Source organism: Rhamphochromis sp. 'chilingali', assembly GCF_963969265.1.
Source record: "Rhamphochromis sp. 'chilingali' genome assembly, chromosome: 1".
Taxonomy (NCBI): Eukaryota; Metazoa; Chordata; class Actinopteri; order Cichliformes; family Cichlidae; genus Rhamphochromis; species Rhamphochromis sp. 'chilingali'.
Genome location: NC_137929.1, coordinates 51,090,336 through 51,108,175, shown reverse-complemented (window position 1 = coordinate 51,108,175; position 17,840 = coordinate 51,090,336). Strand labels below are relative to the sequence as shown.

The 17,840-nt window shown below is 40.1% G+C and overlaps 2 protein-coding genes across 6 annotated transcripts; one reads left to right on the top strand and one right to left on the bottom strand.

The window, feature by feature from the left end:
- Positions 1 to 1,646: 1,646 nt before the first annotated feature.
- Positions 1,647 to 4,581, top strand: LOC308402208 (myelin-oligodendrocyte glycoprotein-like). 5 transcript variants are annotated; one of them, XR_013972718.1, is made up of 4 exons: positions 1,647 to 2,229; positions 2,311 to 2,403; positions 2,501 to 2,913; positions 3,570 to 4,581. XR_013972718.1 is itself a non-coding variant. In XM_080890898.1 (4 exons), coding segments are annotated over exons 1-4 (480 nt in total). In that variant the 5' UTR covers positions 1,647 to 1,934; the 3' UTR covers positions 2,678 to 4,581. The 5 variants fall into 5 exon arrangements, 4 of the variants coding, with proteins under 4 accessions (XP_080747024.1, XP_080747023.1, XP_080747022.1 ...); XM_080890898.1 differs by having other exon boundaries at positions 2,504 to 2,593; positions 2,676 to 4,581; XM_080890897.1 differs by having other exon boundaries at positions 2,501 to 2,593; positions 2,676 to 4,581.
- A 2,177-nt stretch (positions 4,582 to 6,758) lies between these two features.
- LOC308408490 (butyrophilin-like protein 2) lies at positions 6,759 to 16,578 on the bottom strand (the record flags this gene model as incomplete). Its single annotated transcript, XM_080900782.1, has 9 exons — positions 6,759 to 7,952; positions 8,812 to 8,925; positions 9,041 to 9,322; positions 9,686 to 9,825; positions 14,534 to 14,714; positions 15,116 to 15,181; positions 15,296 to 15,577; positions 15,815 to 16,153; positions 16,488 to 16,578. 9 exons carry the CDS (start codon positions 16,576 to 16,578, stop codon positions 7,726 to 7,728), a joined length of 1,722 nt encoding a protein of 573 aa, XP_080756908.1. The 3' UTR covers positions 6,759 to 7,725.
- Positions 16,579 to 17,840: the final 1,262 nt, after the last annotated feature.

Sequence of the window (17,840 nt, the reverse complement as noted above, 5' to 3'; positions counted from 1 at the left end):
ATCGCACTTTGAGGACTCTTTTTTCCCTTTTCCACTCTGGACTTTAATCCTGTGCTCGGCTTTCATCGTCAGGACTCCTGTTCAAGGTAAATAATGATCTTAATTAAACGTTGCACAACAAATAACTTTAAGAAAGATGTCATAACATAATAGCTGTTTGGGCCAGATTGCCAGATTCAGTAGAGCCACTACTTCTTACTGTGGCGTCACTGAAGGTGATGACAGGTAACTTCTGCATTCATGATGAGCAAAGTTTTTCTGTCAAGTTTGGTACTTTTATGGAGGTTTAATGTCAATAAACTTCAAACAATCAAAGATTAAAAACCGATGATCATCTGAAAATGTGTCGTGTCTTTGTGTCCTGATATCTAAGGAATTTACAGCTATCTGTGATAGAGACCTTCTTTCCAGCTTAATAGCAACATTTAAAACATACAAAAGTCATAAAAGCACAAAATTAAGTAATTTTCTTTTTAGAAAGAAAGTTTAGCTTTAGAACATGTGCATTTATGTATTATAAAGGACTCCAAGTATTGAATCTGAAGAAACCAAGAAAACTCCCTCACACATTCAAGCAGAGCTAAAAGCTTCAAAAAATACTGACTAAGATGAATGTGCACGTGTCTCATCTCAGATGAATCTGTAGCTGCTCAGAGATACTCGTTCAGTTTGTTGGCTGGTCTCAGAGATGTGTGTGACTTATTTTCTTCAATATTTCAGTGTCACATCATTTAGGCTCCACATGACTCAACAGTTTAAGTGTGAAGTTTATATTTCTCCCAGAGGCAGCAACTGTCATCAGTTTAAAATAAAAGTTTACGAGGCTGGAACCACAAACTACTTTTCTACACAGTCATTTAACAGCTAACACTGTGTCTGCAGTCACAGTTGACAGCTGTTATTTAAAAGAGTTAAATGAATGAGTAACATCACAGAGTGTCTGTATTTACTGCACAGACTCCTATAATAACAGGTTATTTGATGCCAACAGACTCAATAAACTGATCCGTAAGGCCAGCAATGTTGTGGGGATGGAGCTGGACTCCCTCAAGGTGGTGTCGGAGAGGCGGATGCTGTCCAAGATAAAGACAATGTTGGATAACACCTCCCACCCACTCCATGACATGTTGGTCAGTCACAGGAGCTCGTTCAGTGAGAGACTGAGATTACCGAAAAGCACCACTGAACGACACAGGAAATCATTCCTGCCTGTGGCCATCTCCCTGTACAACGCATCCACTTAACACACTGTTTGCTGCTACAGCTACACATGTTTCTTTTCCAAATATTTATTTATAAGTGACTTATGTATGTATGTATGTATATATATGTATATATTGTACTATTCTTAGTTAGCGTATTGTCTGTCTTGTCTTAATGTTGGTTTAAAATGGAGCACTGTAACAAAAAATAATTTCCCCCAGGGATCAATAAAGTATTCTGATTCTGATTCTGATTATTTGCTGAGGTTAAAATCACACATTAACGAAGGCAGTCCAGTGGTGAGACTCGCTAATGTCAGGATGCTAACATGAGTTGTTCAGCAGTAAAAACAAAAAGGTGACCATGACACAGTTAAACATAATTCAGTAGACATCTTTATGCTCTTTATGAGGCTGCACCTCCCTGAGCCTGGTTCTGTCAGAGGCATCTTCCTGTTAAAATAAAGTTCTTTTTTTTTATTACCAAGTGCTTTTTCTTAGAGGTTCTTTTGATTTCTCCGGATCACTGTAGAGTTTTCACTTTACAGTATAAAGTGGCAGAGCCAACTGTTGTTAGCGTTTATTTCGTCAGTGTGTAACTCTACAGGGGTCTGTGGAGTTCAAGACGTTTAATTTTCCATATTTCCAGGTGAGGTTCTGGTGATCGGTTCAAATCTTCCAATCATCGCCGCTCCGGGTGATGATGTCATCCTGCCGTGTCACCTGGAGCCCATGTTCGATGTCCAGGGTCTGACGGTGGAGTGGTCCAAACCCGACCTGAAGCCCGACCCGTCGGACCGGCTGAGCCGAGTGGAGTACGTTCACCTGTACAGGGACAGGCAGGAGGTTCCCGACATGAAGATGGCCTCGTACTTCAGGAGGACGGAGCTGTTCATGGACGACATGAAACACGGGAACATTTCACTGAAGATCCTGAACGTGTCGGAGGAAGACAACGGCAGATACAGATGTTTCATCCCCAAGCTGCAGAGCAGAGTGAAAGCTGCTGTTGTTGAACTTGTAGTCGGTGAGAAGATTTGTTTTGGTACGTTTTTGTTTTCAACTCATTTCCAAACCTTCATGTGAACAGATCATGACTATATTTTAGATCCAAAGTACGCTAAGACCTCTACGACAGAGAGTCCCGTGTATCCTAGAAACTTCCAAACTCCAGATCCTCGTGAGATGTCTCCAAGAAATAGTGAGATAACAACCCACATTTTCTCTGCATTGTTTTTGTTTGGGTGAGATGTTTTGTGTGGTGACCTTGTTCATTTTTTTTCTTGTTTATATATCAGCAGGTCGGTCCAGGGTCTTTCTGGTTGTCGTAGTTACTGCCTTTGTGTCGGTTGTGGCTGTGACTGCGTATTTCTCTCGCCGTCAAATAAAATGTATATCAGAAACAAACAAACACAAACATGTTGTTGCTTCTTCTGCCATCAGACTGACTTATTATTCAACTTCTTTCAACAGAAGCATCAAGGCGACAAAGTGACCCAAACCAACCATAACAATTCCAGGAGTTCAAAGGAGGGTTGGTGTTAATGGACCTGAGAGCATTGGAGATTTACCTTTTCTGGCTCTGCTGGATCCTGATAGTCAGGTTGGAGGTTCAAACCAGCAGCCACAGGAAGACACTTGGCCCAGCAGCACTGAGACCCATCATAAGGTCACTTCTATAAACGGAGTCTGATTTAAACTTCGACCTCAGGTGAAGACTCAAGTGTTGTATCAGAAAAAACACAGCGTGCAAAATCTGGATATCTAAACAGTAAATATATGAAACAAGCCACATGTAGTTATTCTTTAAATTGGATTCAGATGCAGTGAAGTAGCCAGTCTAAAACCAATGGTTAAATTATTTTCCATTCCTTGTCAGCAACATTATTTCGATCTAACCCTAATGATTGTTTAAAAACCAACATGTACACTGAGCTAATGCCAAGCAGGGGTGAAAATGCCCCAAACTGCAGTTCATCTACTCAAGTCAGCCCTCACAGACTGTCATGTTAAAAGCCAGCAGAAATCCACGTCTTCATAGCCAGCTACAAAAACAGTTTCAATTTCTATGGATGTGTTCATCCTCTATAATTGTACACTAGTTGAATATTTATTGCAACTTTTAACTTTTGAGTTCAAAGGCTCAAAGGAGGATGTGCCAGCAGAGATGTCCAAGCTTCACCTCTTTGTAGTTGTGGTGTGGTTTGTGGCTCAGCTGCAGGGGAGGGGTGGAGCAGTGGGTTCAGGGTGTGGTGATCTGGATGAGAGACTAGAGGCTAGTTTGAATGTGACTCTATCATGTCGTTGCAGTTTTGTTCTTTGGTCCATCTCTTTCACCCTCTTTGTACTTTCTTTTTTCACTTGTAGCTCTCTGTCAAACACTGGAGGACTGCTTGGACTTCATTAGAGACCTGAAGTTCAGTCTGGAGATCAACACTTAGCAGGATAAAGAGCATTATTTATTACTGTCAGGTTTAATGTTCTCATTTATTTAAATTGTACATCTTGCTGGTCAAGGTCACCTTGAATCTTTCAGTAAGCTTCTGAATGACCTCCAGTGGACAAATTTAATCTAGGACCTGGCGTCCACATATGTGAACATCACATTTTGGGTTATTTTGAACAAAATACTCAATTTTTCTTTACAAGGGCCTGATATTCACTTATGAGGACATTATACTGCTACTGTTCTATTGAAATTTTAAATAAATATGCTCGTGTGTGGCTCTCATTTTTCTTAGAAACAAAAATCAGGTAAAGAAAAAATCTGGTAATTCTTTGTTTTTACATTCATCGGGTCCCAATCAGCCCAAATATCAAAGAGAAATTAAAAATGCATGCTGTGGAAGAGTTCGGGTCTTAGGAGGTTAAGTGGGAAAGTCCTTCATGGTTTTCACTGTGTTGAACTGAAATGAACATGCTGGTTTATTGGTCACAGTTTACTGGATATTTCCAACCCACAGCCTTGGAAAGACATTTTCAGTGGGAACAGTTCAGTCACACATCATGTGGAAGGACTGAAGTAGAAACTGAGTCGAAAAACATGTTGGAGACATTGAAGACTGGAAGGACACCAAAGACCTCTGAAGTACCAAAAACATAATTTATGGAGACTCTATTAATAGATTATACATTGGAATTAAAATTTTAATTAAAAATAGCTCAGTGATCATGGATCTAAATCAAACTTGGTCTCACTACTCCTTTTATTCATGGTTACCCTCAGATCCACCCTTTAGGGTGTGAACGGCCATGAACTGAAACTTGAAACTGCAGATATTCATTTGATGTTCTGGATCCGCCAACATGTAGACAGTGCAGCTCCATATTTATGCTGTTTGTTGTTTGTGCTGTTTATTTCTGCTGCCTTCTGTGAAACTTAGGCAAAAAAATAAGTATTATATTATTATTTAATTATTGCCACGTTTGTGCTGTTTAATTTATTTCAAAGAATGTTTCTGTTTAATCTCAGAGCTGACTCTTTCTGCTGTTGTTCCAAATTAAAGTTCTTTGTGTTCTTTGTATTTCTGTTCTGTTGTGTATCTTTCATACATGACATTGATAATGCCCACAACCCTAAAAGGCTAGAAAAATGCAGCATGACGAGACTGAGGAACCAAACATTTATCCAGCATAGACAAGAGCACTCAGAGTTATTAGCCTAAAACTTGGCATGTGTAGGTGGGTTGTGCAGTTTATGCCTGAAAAGGAAACGCTCCACACCCAGCCGAGTTGGAAAAAACTGGCCAAGTGGAGGATGAAAGAAGTAGTGGCAGGCCTAAAAAAATATCTACAGCAGACTGAGCTGAAATAGGACCTGAGACGCAACTGTCTGTTGATCCAGCTACTGTTTCCTGAAGCCCTCATCAGATATGGTCTCAGTGGAAAGGTGGCTGTCAAGAAGCCATTAGGTAGGGAAACAGGCTGAAGCATGACAAACTACACAAAAACTGGACAAAAACAGATTCAATACATCTTGTGGAGTGATGACACCAAACTTGAAATGTTTGGTTTAAATCATTGTCAATATGCATGGAGGAGTGTCTGCAGTTATCTGTGAAACACGGTGGAGGCTCTACCATGGTTTGAAACTGCATTTCAGCCGGTGGTGTTGGAGACAGAGAATTACCATCAGATTTGGATCCACAATGTTAGACCACCTGGAAATCATCTGACTGGTGCTGACAATTGACTATTAGTCATGGATTGGCCTCCCCCAAGGAAAATATCCTTCAAAAAGCCCGGAGAACAATTCGTGAAACTACTTAAAGGAAATAAAGTGGCCCAAATTTCTTACTTTCCTCCAAAATATAAAAAAATGAAGGGTGACTCAGAACTTTTGAACAGTACTGTAGCAACTGCTTCCATGTGGAGTCGATTCTGCTTCCTTGCTTGCAGCAAATGTCTCTTCCCACAGGCCTCTGTGGAAAAACCTTGTATGATTACTAAGAATTACAGCTTATATCTGCTATAAACTATCATTACCCAGAGAGTGGTGCTTTTCCCATGCAACCTGATTCTGCAGTGTGTATTCAGTAAAGACTGTGTTTAGTGTGAGACACAGCCTGTGATGTTTTCATGGGTTGCTATAAATACAAAACTTTCTGTCACAGTGGATCAAATTTAATCTCTGACCCTGTTCTTTAGGGCTTTAAAAACTGACTTCACGTTTCATTTAGTTTGACCTTAAATGAGAGACTGAGCCCATAAACTTACCAGGACAACATTTACAAAGCTCGCTTCATGCTTCGTCACAGCTGACAGCCCGGTGTTGGAGGCGTGATGATTCAGGCACCTCACAGCTATTGAGTTCAACATCAACTTCTCTGTACACCAAAGTATTATATTAAAGCTTGGCTGAAACTGGATCATCAGGGAAAGTGATCCCAAGCACAGCAGCAAATCTACACCACTGAAAGTGAAAAGAACCAAAATGCAGCAATGAGCCGGTCAGTCCAAACCTCAGCCTGACTCAAATACTGTTGTGGGACCTTCAGAGAGCTGTGCATGAACAAATACTTGCATGTCAGGATGTAAAGATGACCCATAAAATCATACCAAAACTATTACATCAAGTTAATCCTACTATGTGTGGTACTGAATAAGAGTCTGTGCTCAGTTTTTTGCAGGACTGCTTCTGTAGTTTGACTTATTTTCTATTAAATAAACAACAACAAGGCATAATATGTGCTTTTGTTTATTTGAGGTTTTATATAAAAAAAAAAAATTAAGAGCTTTTTTATTTTTTGTATGTCCTGTTATGTAACCCTCAGAATGGACAGCGTATGTACTCTGTTCAGTGGGTGTATTTAGTCAGACATAAATACTGTCACAGCTCGACTGTGGAGGCAGAATAAGGGAGTAACTTAGAAACTTTATTTACAAAAACAGAAATCATTTACAAAACCAAGAGAAACAACACAAAAACAAACACATAGTGCCTGGATGGCCCATAAATGTGGCTTTAAACAGGAGGCAATGACACACATTAGAAAAAACAGATGAAAACATGTGTGGTACACTGTACCATTAAACAGTAAAGGAACTTTACTCCACACTGACTCATTTAAAAATACACACTGGTGTCTTTGGGATCATCTGATTGTGTTGGCATCAACAAATCAACAATCACGACCCTCTAACCATCCATCAGCTTTGACAGAGATACAGTCAACGCCCAAAGAAGAACCACAAAACCAAATGCACAAGAGGAAGGTCACATCAACAGGAAGTTCCACATTTTATATTTCTGAACATCTTTGTATGTCCTCTGGCTCTTTGCTGTGCTGTAAACACAACCTGCTTTATCCTGGTGTCATAGCAGCAGATTGCTATGTAGCTCCCTCTAGTGGGAAAACCGAATGTAATGTGTTAACCTGGAAGTTAACTGCTGATGTGATTTGATGCTGCATAAAGAAAAGTGAAATGAATTGTCAGCAGATAATCAAAAACAAAAAAGTAACTGAAAGTGAAACGCAATTAAAAACATCATGAGTTTGGACTTTTCTATCATCTGATCGTCTCTGTGGGTCATTGCATCTGTAAACACCAGAGCTGGAAAAGTTTGAATGACTTCTGATAAAACTTTTCAGGGATTCAGAGTGGGGTCATGTTTGATGGTTTACTGATGGAAAACTAACAAAAAAGAGTTAAACTTTATGATTCTTACAAGTGTGGTGTGTATGTGTGTATCGTTAACATATAGAAAGTACATTTAAAATATGATGTCAGTTTTGACCTCTGACCTCACTTTTACATTTCACATCTGTCTTTCTTTCACGTTGACCCCAAAATGTGTTAAATCTTTAAAGTATTGTCAGGAGAATGAATGAGTTAGTTATAAATATAATGCAGTACAATATTACATAATAAGTTCAAGTCATTAATGTCCATTTATTTTCACATACTTATTATCCTACTCCAGTGTAATGTTATATAAAAATACACTATTCTTGCTTAAAAGTAAGCACTGCACAAACAGCGAGCTGCCTGAGGTTTGTGCTCTCAGAGAGCTTCTTGTTCTTTAGTTTTCACTGCTGGTTAAGGCTGACTGTGCCGTACTCTGAGTCTCTGTTTCCTGGTTTTCCTCGCCCTCTTTGATCACCTCACTCATGTCAACAGCAGATGTGTCGTCTTCCAGCTGTTCTGATGGCGGCTCTTCTTTTATTTCTTTGTTCTCGGTGTCGTCACCACGAGCTCTGCTGCGTTTTTGTGTCATTGTTTTCAGCTCAGTTTCATTCACCTTGGTGTCTAAACACAGAAAGGAAAAGTGTCATACATATACATGTGTTTGTGTGTTTGAATACAGCTTTCCTATTGAAATTTTTATGTGACCATAAAATACCTGTAACTGTGTGGGAACATTAAAATAAAAGTACGCATTAGTCAGAGCAATTATCATGCGTTTGTTGATTTATATTCCTGTTTAACCCCACTGACACTCCCTCTGGTCCCTCCTGCTGGTTAAGATCCTGTAATGTCTGTGAAGGTTCTCAGTCATCCAGGTCATCATAGTCAAAGAAGCTTGCAAAGAAAAGCGTCTGGACTTCTTTAAGTTACTTGAAGACGTTTCACCTCTCATCCGAGAAGCTTCTTCAGTTCTAAGGTCAAATGGTGGAGAGTCCCAGATATAAACCTAGTGGGAGTTTCCCCCCACAGAGGGACAAAAGGACCCCCTGATGATCCTCTAATCGCCTGAGCCAAGGTGTGAAACTGGGTGTGGGCTCCAATCAGCCAGAGTTTTGGGTGAGTTCATTGTGAAACCTGGCCCCACCTTATCATGCAAGGTGGGGCCTTAAAGAAGTCCAGACGCTTTTCTTTGCAAGATCCTGTAATGTTACATTCATCCCTGAACCACAGTGTAAAAATACTGAGCAATCATAAACTGGAAACTGAGCAGTGTGAGAATAAAATATTCATTCAGGTAAGATAATGCTGAAATGATCACTTGTTAATTTCCAAAGTCCAGAGCAGCATTACTGTCCATGAACGAACATATTCAGACTCCTATAAAGGGAAACAAAGCTGACACTGTGCTCAGTTTAGTCTCAGAAATTCAGCCTTTCATACTCCAGAAAATATAGAGAAGGGAAACAAACGTGTGACGCACCAGGTTTTTTTGATAGCATGAAATTCCAAACGAAAGCGATAGCAGCGCCAACGTACAGCAGGCCAATGATCACGATGATGAAAGTGGCCGATGGTTCCTTCCTGACAGCAGAGCCTTAAAACATAAAGAAATAGAAGAATATTCCTGTAAAACTAGCTCTGATTTGGTTCAAACTGCACATGATGAGGGTGAAATAATAAAATAGTTTGTTTCTGAATGTGAGTCATACCTGGAACATGTATGTGTGTCTCTCTGCTCTGGTTGGTGTTCCTCTGTTGGACTCTGCAGGTGATGTTGTTGCTGTGTCTCTTCTCCCCAGTCACTCTGCTGCTGACAGTATAGAGGTCATCATGACCTCTGAGGGTCTCTGTAGGTCCAGCAGAGAGGAGGTTTCCCTCACCGTCCAACCACAGCAGCTCAGGCTCTGGATACCAGCCTGCAGACTCACACTGTAACACCACCCTGCTGCTGACATTTGACATCACCTTTATGACGGGTGTAGAGACTGACCCTGAGGAAGGGAGACGAGAGAAACCACTGAGCCATTGCATGCAGGGTAATTGGATAGACCTTTTTCAAAGCTTTTTCTTTAATTTCACCTCATTCTTCACAGTAAAAAAAGAGTTTGATGTCTCTAGATGCTTCTATAATTAGTAAAATAAATTTTTAAAATAAAAATATTACCATTGTTACCTTGTGTTACGCCTCCAGCAGAATTGATCTTTTAGGGTTCATATGCAAAAAAAGCCAGTTTTTGTCTCACACATTGAAACTTCTCCACTCCGTAGAGCTTTATAAGATGGGTCCTGGATGATATGATGAAGAGCAAGATGTTCATGACTGAGATTCTAAAAAGTGCCAAACAACTGCTCACAGGTCTGTTCACTCGTTTGAGGCTGAAGAGATATGCCAGAGAAGCAGAGGCCTGGAGAGTAAATAGGCTGCTCTCCAAATATTAGTCCAAGGTGTACTCTCAGCTTCAAGAGAAGACTAGAACAAGGTCTGCAAGAACATCTGGGAGAAGGGCACATCACACAACACTAACAGCAAGTGGGTGGTGGACCTAAGAGTAGACCACAGAGAGTCAGTCAACATCAGAAATGCAGACAACTAACAATGAGTCTCCAGAATGAAGAGCTGGACAGCATCAGGACCTGACATGTTTTATACATACTATTTCATAACAGTCATAAGATACTCAGCTGCAGTAACAAAATCATCACATGAGAAGATATATGTGACTGATGTAAAGACAGATACAGATTATTATGCGTGCAGGATTCCACCCAAAGTCCAGCATCCTGATGCTCTATGAGCAACAGAGAAATCGTGAGAATTCATGTGGCAGAACCACAATCCAGGATTAAATATGAACCATCCATGAATACATCAGGAAAAAGCCCCCCTGAGATCAGCTGCTTCAAGACTCCATCAGCTAGCTGAAGAGGACAATGAGGAGGAACAGGACAGAAACTGTCATGGACGACCAAACACCTGCATGGGATGTACCATCGATCGATTGAGGAAATGGCTGGTATCAAGAAATCCTACCAGTGGTTGGAAAAGACCACCTTACAGGACTGTACAGAGGCTCTGATCATGGCAGCACAAGAAGAGGCCCTAAGATCAGATCCATAGAGCTAAGACTCTACCACAGCCAACAGGACCAGAGCTACAGGCTGCCCCAAGGTGTCCCAGAGACTATCTGACACATAGCAACATGAGGTAAGGTACAAGCTGGGAATGAGCACAACCAAGTGTCTGAGATAGTGTACAGGAACATCAGAGGTTAACCTCTGCAGAAGAGAATTGTTAGAAGCACCAAAACAGAAGTGACAGCTGACGGTCTCCAGAAGATCTCCTGAAGAGACATCCTTCGCTTCTTATCTGAAAGTCAAAACAAAAGGCTTTTACTCTCTTCAGCTCTCAGTGAAGCATGCTAATGGTCTGATATTGTGGAAACTGATTCGGTAATATAGTTATTTCTAGAAAAAAAACTTCCCTTTTACGTCCATTCTAAATTTGTTTTCTATTTTGTAATGAGTGATGTTCAGTCTTTATAAAAAACAAAACAAAATAAAGGTCATTCAAAAGATCATCATTACTGCATTTAATGAAAAGATATGATCAAAATTATTCATCAGAGATTTGGGAAATTTTTTTGTCAGTTCAAACAAAATGATTGAAGTAAACACAACAACACGTGTCTGAACTTTCGCTAAGTGAGCGCTCAAACACATTTTAAAGTTGTTTGTTTCTGAAATGTCACTCCTGGGTGAGGTTAGGAATGTTGACCGACCAGTAAACCAACAGCTTACAGTTTTCTCTCAGGCCACATCTCTGCAGACGCTGCACCAGTCTGTCGATCCACTCTCACTGCACTGCTATAAATAGAACGTTGAGATACTTGAACTTGTCCACTTAGGTGTTAATTTTCATTCCTCTCTCTCAACACTTAACTGCAATCTGCCGCAGAACGGAGGCTGAAACTGTCTGTAAATATTATAATCAGAACTGTGACATGTTTCCAGCAATGGAAAGGTTTCAGACCCTCGCTTAGACATCAACACTGGGCCTGAAACCCCACAGTCTCAGAGGTTACATGATGCACAAACCCTGTTTTATTTTTGATTCAATATGAACTTATCTTCATATGAATATAAGTTCAAAATAAAGTTCAACATGGACTGATGAGAACATATTTTATGTCTTTCTTTAGTCATCGAAATATGACTAAAATATGTCATATATGATTGGTCGTCCCTCCCTGAGTCTGCTTCTACAACAGGTTTTCTTCTTCTCCCTGTCACCAAGTGCTTGCTCATAGTGGATCGCCGGGGTTTCTCTGTATTATTGTAGAGTCTATACCTCACAATATAAAGTGCGTTGAGGTGACTGCTTAAATTAATTAATAAATGGATCAAATTAACTTAGACACACATCTTTCATGCTTTTATTCTTTGCCATAGAACACATTAGCATCTGTCTTTCACCACTTGCCCTAATGCTTCTGTTTTCATCACAGACCTCCACCCAGAGAGTGAAAGGCAGACATCAGCCTGTTATGGTGTCACTGGGATGTTGTAGGGCATCAAATTGAAAAAACTAAAAAGTGTGTCGTATGGCTCTCTCCACGCCTTTTCATATGATATATTACTCAAGATGGTTTCTTGAAATAATTTTCCAAGGTTAACTTTGACTTTGGGTGCAAGAACAATAAAGGTCAAGGTTTAAATGTTTAGCCAGCCTAGCTACTCGTGTTCCTGAAGGCCTAGTTTATTGTGGCAAAGTTTGAAGATAACGCATCTTGAAACCTGTGAACGGTGGACTATCAAACAGACAGAGCTGATTAATCTCACATTAATAATGATAATAAAAAACAAACAAATGTAAAACAGTCTGTGCTCATATTGCACGTGAGCACAGAGGGACACCGGTTTGCATCTTGTATCAGTAAGCCTACATATGGAAACATTTAATGTCCACTTAGGTGTTACCACAATATCACACTGACACAACATGAAGCGAGACCACAGAGTGTAAGTGTAACTTTAACAAATGTAAATGTAAGATGTGCATAGTTAGAGTTGCTTTTAATTTAATGACGACCTCATGAGCTCGGATCAAGGATCGTGGCTCGTGTTAACAATGATGTCACAGTCCGACACAGGCAAGTGTGTACTCTGTATAATGTGATTTCTTTGCATGATTTTAGGTCAAATAAACAAACCTGATCCACCTTCAATCAGTGGAAACAATTTGAACCAAGACGAGCAAAAATAACAACGTAAGCGTGGGAATCTGACTCCACCCCAGGACGCTCTGTAAAGCAACAGGGTGGTTTTATAGGGTGGGTTTGTGTGTTATTCAGAGCGCTAATAAAAGAAAAATATCTGGAAAAAGAAACACAGTTCTGTGTTTTGTGTCTTTTTGACAAATTACTTCTAGTAAAAATCAAAGTAATGTGGACAGAAAGTCTGACTTTATAAGAGAAAATTTGTTGTTAAGACCATAATTCATATTTAAATATCGTTTTTAGAACATGTTTGTTTATGATGCTGCTAATGCTGAAACATGTCCGCTGTGTTCACCTGTTCATCGGTCTGCTAAAGCTGGACGTGCACCATCACACTCACCAGGAACTCTACAGCGAAACAGAGACACACAGACACATTATTATATATTAAAAAAGGCTTACCGCAGTGGTGCAGACTGTAACTCCTGTTGTCCTGAGTTTTACAGTAAATCGGTCGTTATAAAGTCGTTATGAGAGTTTGCTGGAGCTCAGCAGAGATAAAAAACCAGCAGAAAGGCAGCGCGTCATCGTCTTTGGGCTCTGCTGTGGTCAAACTGGATGCTCTGGTAAGTTGGCATCAGATTCTGAATGAAACAAGTTTTTACTTGTCTTAACTGCACAGTCTGGCTTCAGATTACACAAACTGTGAAGTGTTACTAACAGAGACTGCTGCAGGTCACAAATCTCACAGATGACACACTTACTGATCAGTGTGTTTTGTGTCTGATAATAAAACCATCAAATCCAGTGATCGCCGTCTCTGTCTTACACTGTGAGTCTGTTACCTGTGAGAGTGACCCAGCGTGCGTCACACTCTGATCGCCCTCGCTGTAATCACACCAGAGTTTTAGATCCAGCTGAACATTCTGCTGAACTGAAAGTAAAACTGCAAAACTAAAGCCCTGTACACATGGACATCATACACACCGCGTATTTTAATATTGCATGCAAATACTGTACATCTTGTAATTGGTGTGTGTGTGTGTGTGTATATTGTATATACAAATACATCTACACACATAGTTTACACTTTGGATTAGATGCTAAACTTCATTTCATTATGTTGTACACTTTTCAAAGACACTACATGAATCTAATCAAAGCCAGGCTGTTGCTCTTCACTCTGAGAAAGGTTGTAAGGTCACTTCCAAACAATCTGAAGTCTTTCTGCAGTGGAAAGTGGAAGCTTGCTGCCGACCCCTCACACCTCAGTTATAAGCTGTGACACTGGTTTGTGCACAAACTTAAATAAATGTGATTCTGAACTTCATCAGTTGTGCAGCACAAAGCACAACATGAAACTGGATGGTCGATAAACATGGATGTAAACTGAAGGCAATGACACACATGAGGAAAATAACACACTAGAAAAGCTGAAAGCACGTCCGTCTGTTGAGTCGCAACAATCATTAACTTCCTAACATCCTCCAGATAATGCGGAGGTAGCTGACAGACTCAAAGAAGCAAACGCATAAGGAAGGTCACATGACTCATTTTACATTTCTGAACTTCCTCTTTAAAAGTGACCCACAGGCTGACGTGCACTCTGCTTTATCACAACAGTCAGATCTGTGGTTCCCTCCAGTGGGTAAAGCCTTTACCACACGATGCAGTGTGTGAGTCTGGAAGTGCTGCGAAACAAACTGCAGGGTTTTTAGTTTTTTCTGTGACGTCACTGCAGTTCCCTCATAGATGAAAACTCCTGAACACATCACAAGTTTGATGTTTTCCGTCATGTGATGATGAAGTGACGGTGAGCACAGAAACAGAGTGTCAAACATGTTTGGAGTCTTCTGTGTCTCACGTCATGCACGTTATGGCGTCAGCTCCTCGAAACATTGGATGCAGCATGATAGCTAAAGTTCTGTTTTTAAGACAAACGGTCGTCAAATTTGAGCTTTTTTCTTTGAACCACTTATTCTGTACTTCTGTTTCTTCTGTTTCTTTTCCTTCTCGTCTTCTTTGATCTCCTCAGCAGCAGATGTGTCGTCTTCCAGCTGTTCTGATGGCGGCACTGCTTTTATTGCTATGATCTCGGTGTTGTCAGCAGGAGCTCTGGTGCATTTTTGTTTTGTTGTTTTCTTCTCAGTTTCAATCTCTTTGGGGTCTGCACACAGAAATGACAAAATAAGGAGGATTCTTCCTATTAAAAGGGAGTTTTTCCTCCCCACTGTCACCAAAGCATTTGCTCATAGGGGTCATATGACTGTTGTGTTTTTCTCTGTATGTATTATTGTAGGGTCTACTTTACAATATAAAGCAACTTGAGGTGACTGTTGATGTAATTTGGTGCTGTATAAATAAAATTGAATTGAATGTGTTTGGTTGTTATCAAAGACTTTTATAGAGTGGAACAAAGGTGACGCTCTGCTTAGTTATTTCAGCTGAGTATCATAAATCCACAGTGTCAAAAAACATTGTCTGATTATTAATGAGAGGGGAAACAAACGTGTGATGCACCAGGTTTTTTTGATGGTATGAAATTCCACACAACAGTGACAATGGTACAAATCCACAGCAGGCCAACGATCACGATGATGAAAGTGGCCGATGGTTCCTTCCTGACAGCAGAGCCTTAAAACATAAAGAAATACAAGTTATTTTTGTAAAACTAGCTCTGATTTGGTTCAAACTGCACATGATGAGGGTGAAATAATGACATAGTTTCTGACTGTGAGTCATTATTACCTGGAACATGTATGTGTGTCTCTCTGCTCTGGTTGGTGTTCCTCTGTTGGACTCTGCAGGTGATGTTGTTGCTGTGTCTCTTCTCCACAGTCACTCTGCTGCTGACAGTATAGAGGTCATCAGGACCTCTGAGGGTCTCTGTAGGTCCAGCAGAGAGGAGGTTTCCCTCACCGTCCAACCACAGCAGCTCAGGCTCTGGATACCAGCCTGCAGACTCACACTGTAACACCACCCTGCTGCTGACATTTGACATCACCTTCATGACGGGTGTAGATGCTGACCCTGATGAAGGGAGACGAGAGAAATCACAGTAATCTGCTGCATTCAATTTACAAGAGAACATTTGGATATCTACTAACTGTGTGTGAGATTATCAATATCGTAACTTTGAATTATTTATTTACACTGGAAAAGACAAATAATGTCACATATTCCAGAAAACTTTTAAAAGATTATTTTGTGCTAATAAACTTTGACAGTAGGAATTAGTCATAATAAAGTTAAATAAAATAATCTTACCAACAATAAGATGAACATATGACATTTGACCCAGTTGTGGAATGAAACATCTGTACGGTCCTTCATCAGACAGCTGTACTTTGGAGAGAGTCAGTGAGACGTCTCCATGCTTCAGTTTATCAAAAGACAGTGAGGTTCTTCCAGCGTACGACGGCTCTTTCAACTCCACATTTTCTTTATTTTTGTCCCACATGTAGATAAATCCTGGTGTCAGGTCAGTTCTTGCCCACTCCAGCTGCAGCTGTGATACATCCACAGGAGTTGTCAGGAAACAGGGTAAAACAACATCATCACCCAGCAGAGCCACTATTTGCTTTGTTGGAGCTTCCTGAGAATAACCTGCAAAGAAACACATCAGATTTGATTTACTCCTGTAGGATTCAGATGAAAGGCTGATTGAAGCAACACCTCAGACATGGATGGATCTCTGCACAGATGAAGTCTAAAAGAGTCTGTTCTTTATTTAAACTCAGAGAGTAAATGACACAAAGAGCAACAACAATGCAAATAAATTACATTTGTACCATTATGTTAGTAATTTGGTCCCATTTTTCTGTGTTTTTTATTGTGTAAAGAGTCTCTCTGTGTACATGACCAGGGCTCGACTCTTTCATAATCTGAAGATGAACATGTGTTTTCAGCCTGTAATGGTGTGTTATGCCTCTAAACTTACCTCTGCAGAAGAGAAGAGTTAGAGACAGGGCAGCATTAATGAAGGATGAGAGTCGAAGTGTAAAAAGTCCAGAAATCTGATAAAGAGCCATGATTCACCTCTGAAAATTAACAAAAACAAATGCTCTTTATCTCTGTCTTACAGGAAGCACCAGCACAATCCTCTGAAACATTAAACATTACAGTCTTAAATATGAAAGCTCAAATTAGAAAAAAAAATACCTCAAAGAAACACTTTTGGAGACACTGGAAATAATTTCTTCTTTGTTCAAAGACTTTCTCTACAGATTTTCTCTCTGGTGCTCTTCTTCACCTGCTTCCTGTTCCCACAGCAGCAGAGAAAGCTGAGGGTGTGTGTGAAGATCAAACTGAGCTCCTGAAGAGCATTGCTCATTACTGTGAAAATTAAAAAGAAAAGCAAGCTTCCTGTTACTATTTTCTCTGTCAAAGAAACCAAGACAACAATGTGTTTTGTAACGTAGCTTTTTCTAAACCCTTTAAAATATCAGAAAGTACAGGTGACAGCTCCTACGCCTCTACGTGTACTTCTGGGTTTTCATGGCTGATTGGATTTGAGGATTGGCTTATTTACACTCATTTGGTTAAATGAGATCGTTCAGATTTTTGTAAGTTTTTATGCTTTTCAGATTTTCTTTTGTCTGTTTGGGTCTAACAGAGCAATACTGAGCAACAACTGTCTCTCACTGCAGTTTCTCAGAAGGAGAGTCAACAACTCTTCAACAAAGTCTAACAATGTGGACACAAAATGGTACAGACTAATCCATTGAGGTCAATTCTACAAAATGGTGCGAAATTCAAAACCTGGTAAAAACTGGAGTCTCTCTCCAAACACTCACTGACTTCACCCGTAGTCTTCATACAACTCTAGTGGTGGGTGTTTACTCACGCAAGCTAAGTGGCATTAGACAACAGTGGAAATTCATGAATGTGATCTTGAGCGAAATGCTCAAACCACTTTCTGTCACACTGAAACTGATTCTCTGATAAAACTTCCAAGAAGGAAAAGCCGATTATATTGTTGGTCTGTGGCAGGGATGTGATGATACAGAAAATAAGAAATCCTACCTCGAACAAATGTTTTTCAAAGCACTGGAATAGCAGCCTCTGTGTCTCCTGCTTCTTCTAAGTATTGTTGTTGGACTTTGAACAATTATAGGTTTTGCTGCTCAAGCCTGGATTGACTCATACATTTGTACAAAGGTTCCTGAATCATTAATCATTACAAAGTTATGCACTCAGATTTGTTCTCTTTTTATATCATTGTATTTAACACACACGCATAGCCACACACAGAGAAAGTTGTGTTTTCATATTTTTGTGTGGCCATCTAATT

Bases quoted from the DNA above. Each gene is read 5' to 3' on its own strand.
- LOC308402208 (XM_080890895.1), top strand. From the start codon at position 1,935: ATGTTCGATGTCCAGGGTCTGACGGTGGAGTGGTCCAAACCCGACCTG. The intron at 2,230-2,310 runs GTGAGAAGATTT...ACTATATTTTAG, and splicing joins TGTTGTTGAACTTGTAGTCG to ATCCAAAGTACGCTAAGACC. The intron at 2,404-2,500 runs GTGAGATAACAA...TTTATATATCAG, and splicing joins TGAGATGTCTCCAAGAAATA to CAGGTCGGTCCAGGGTCTTT.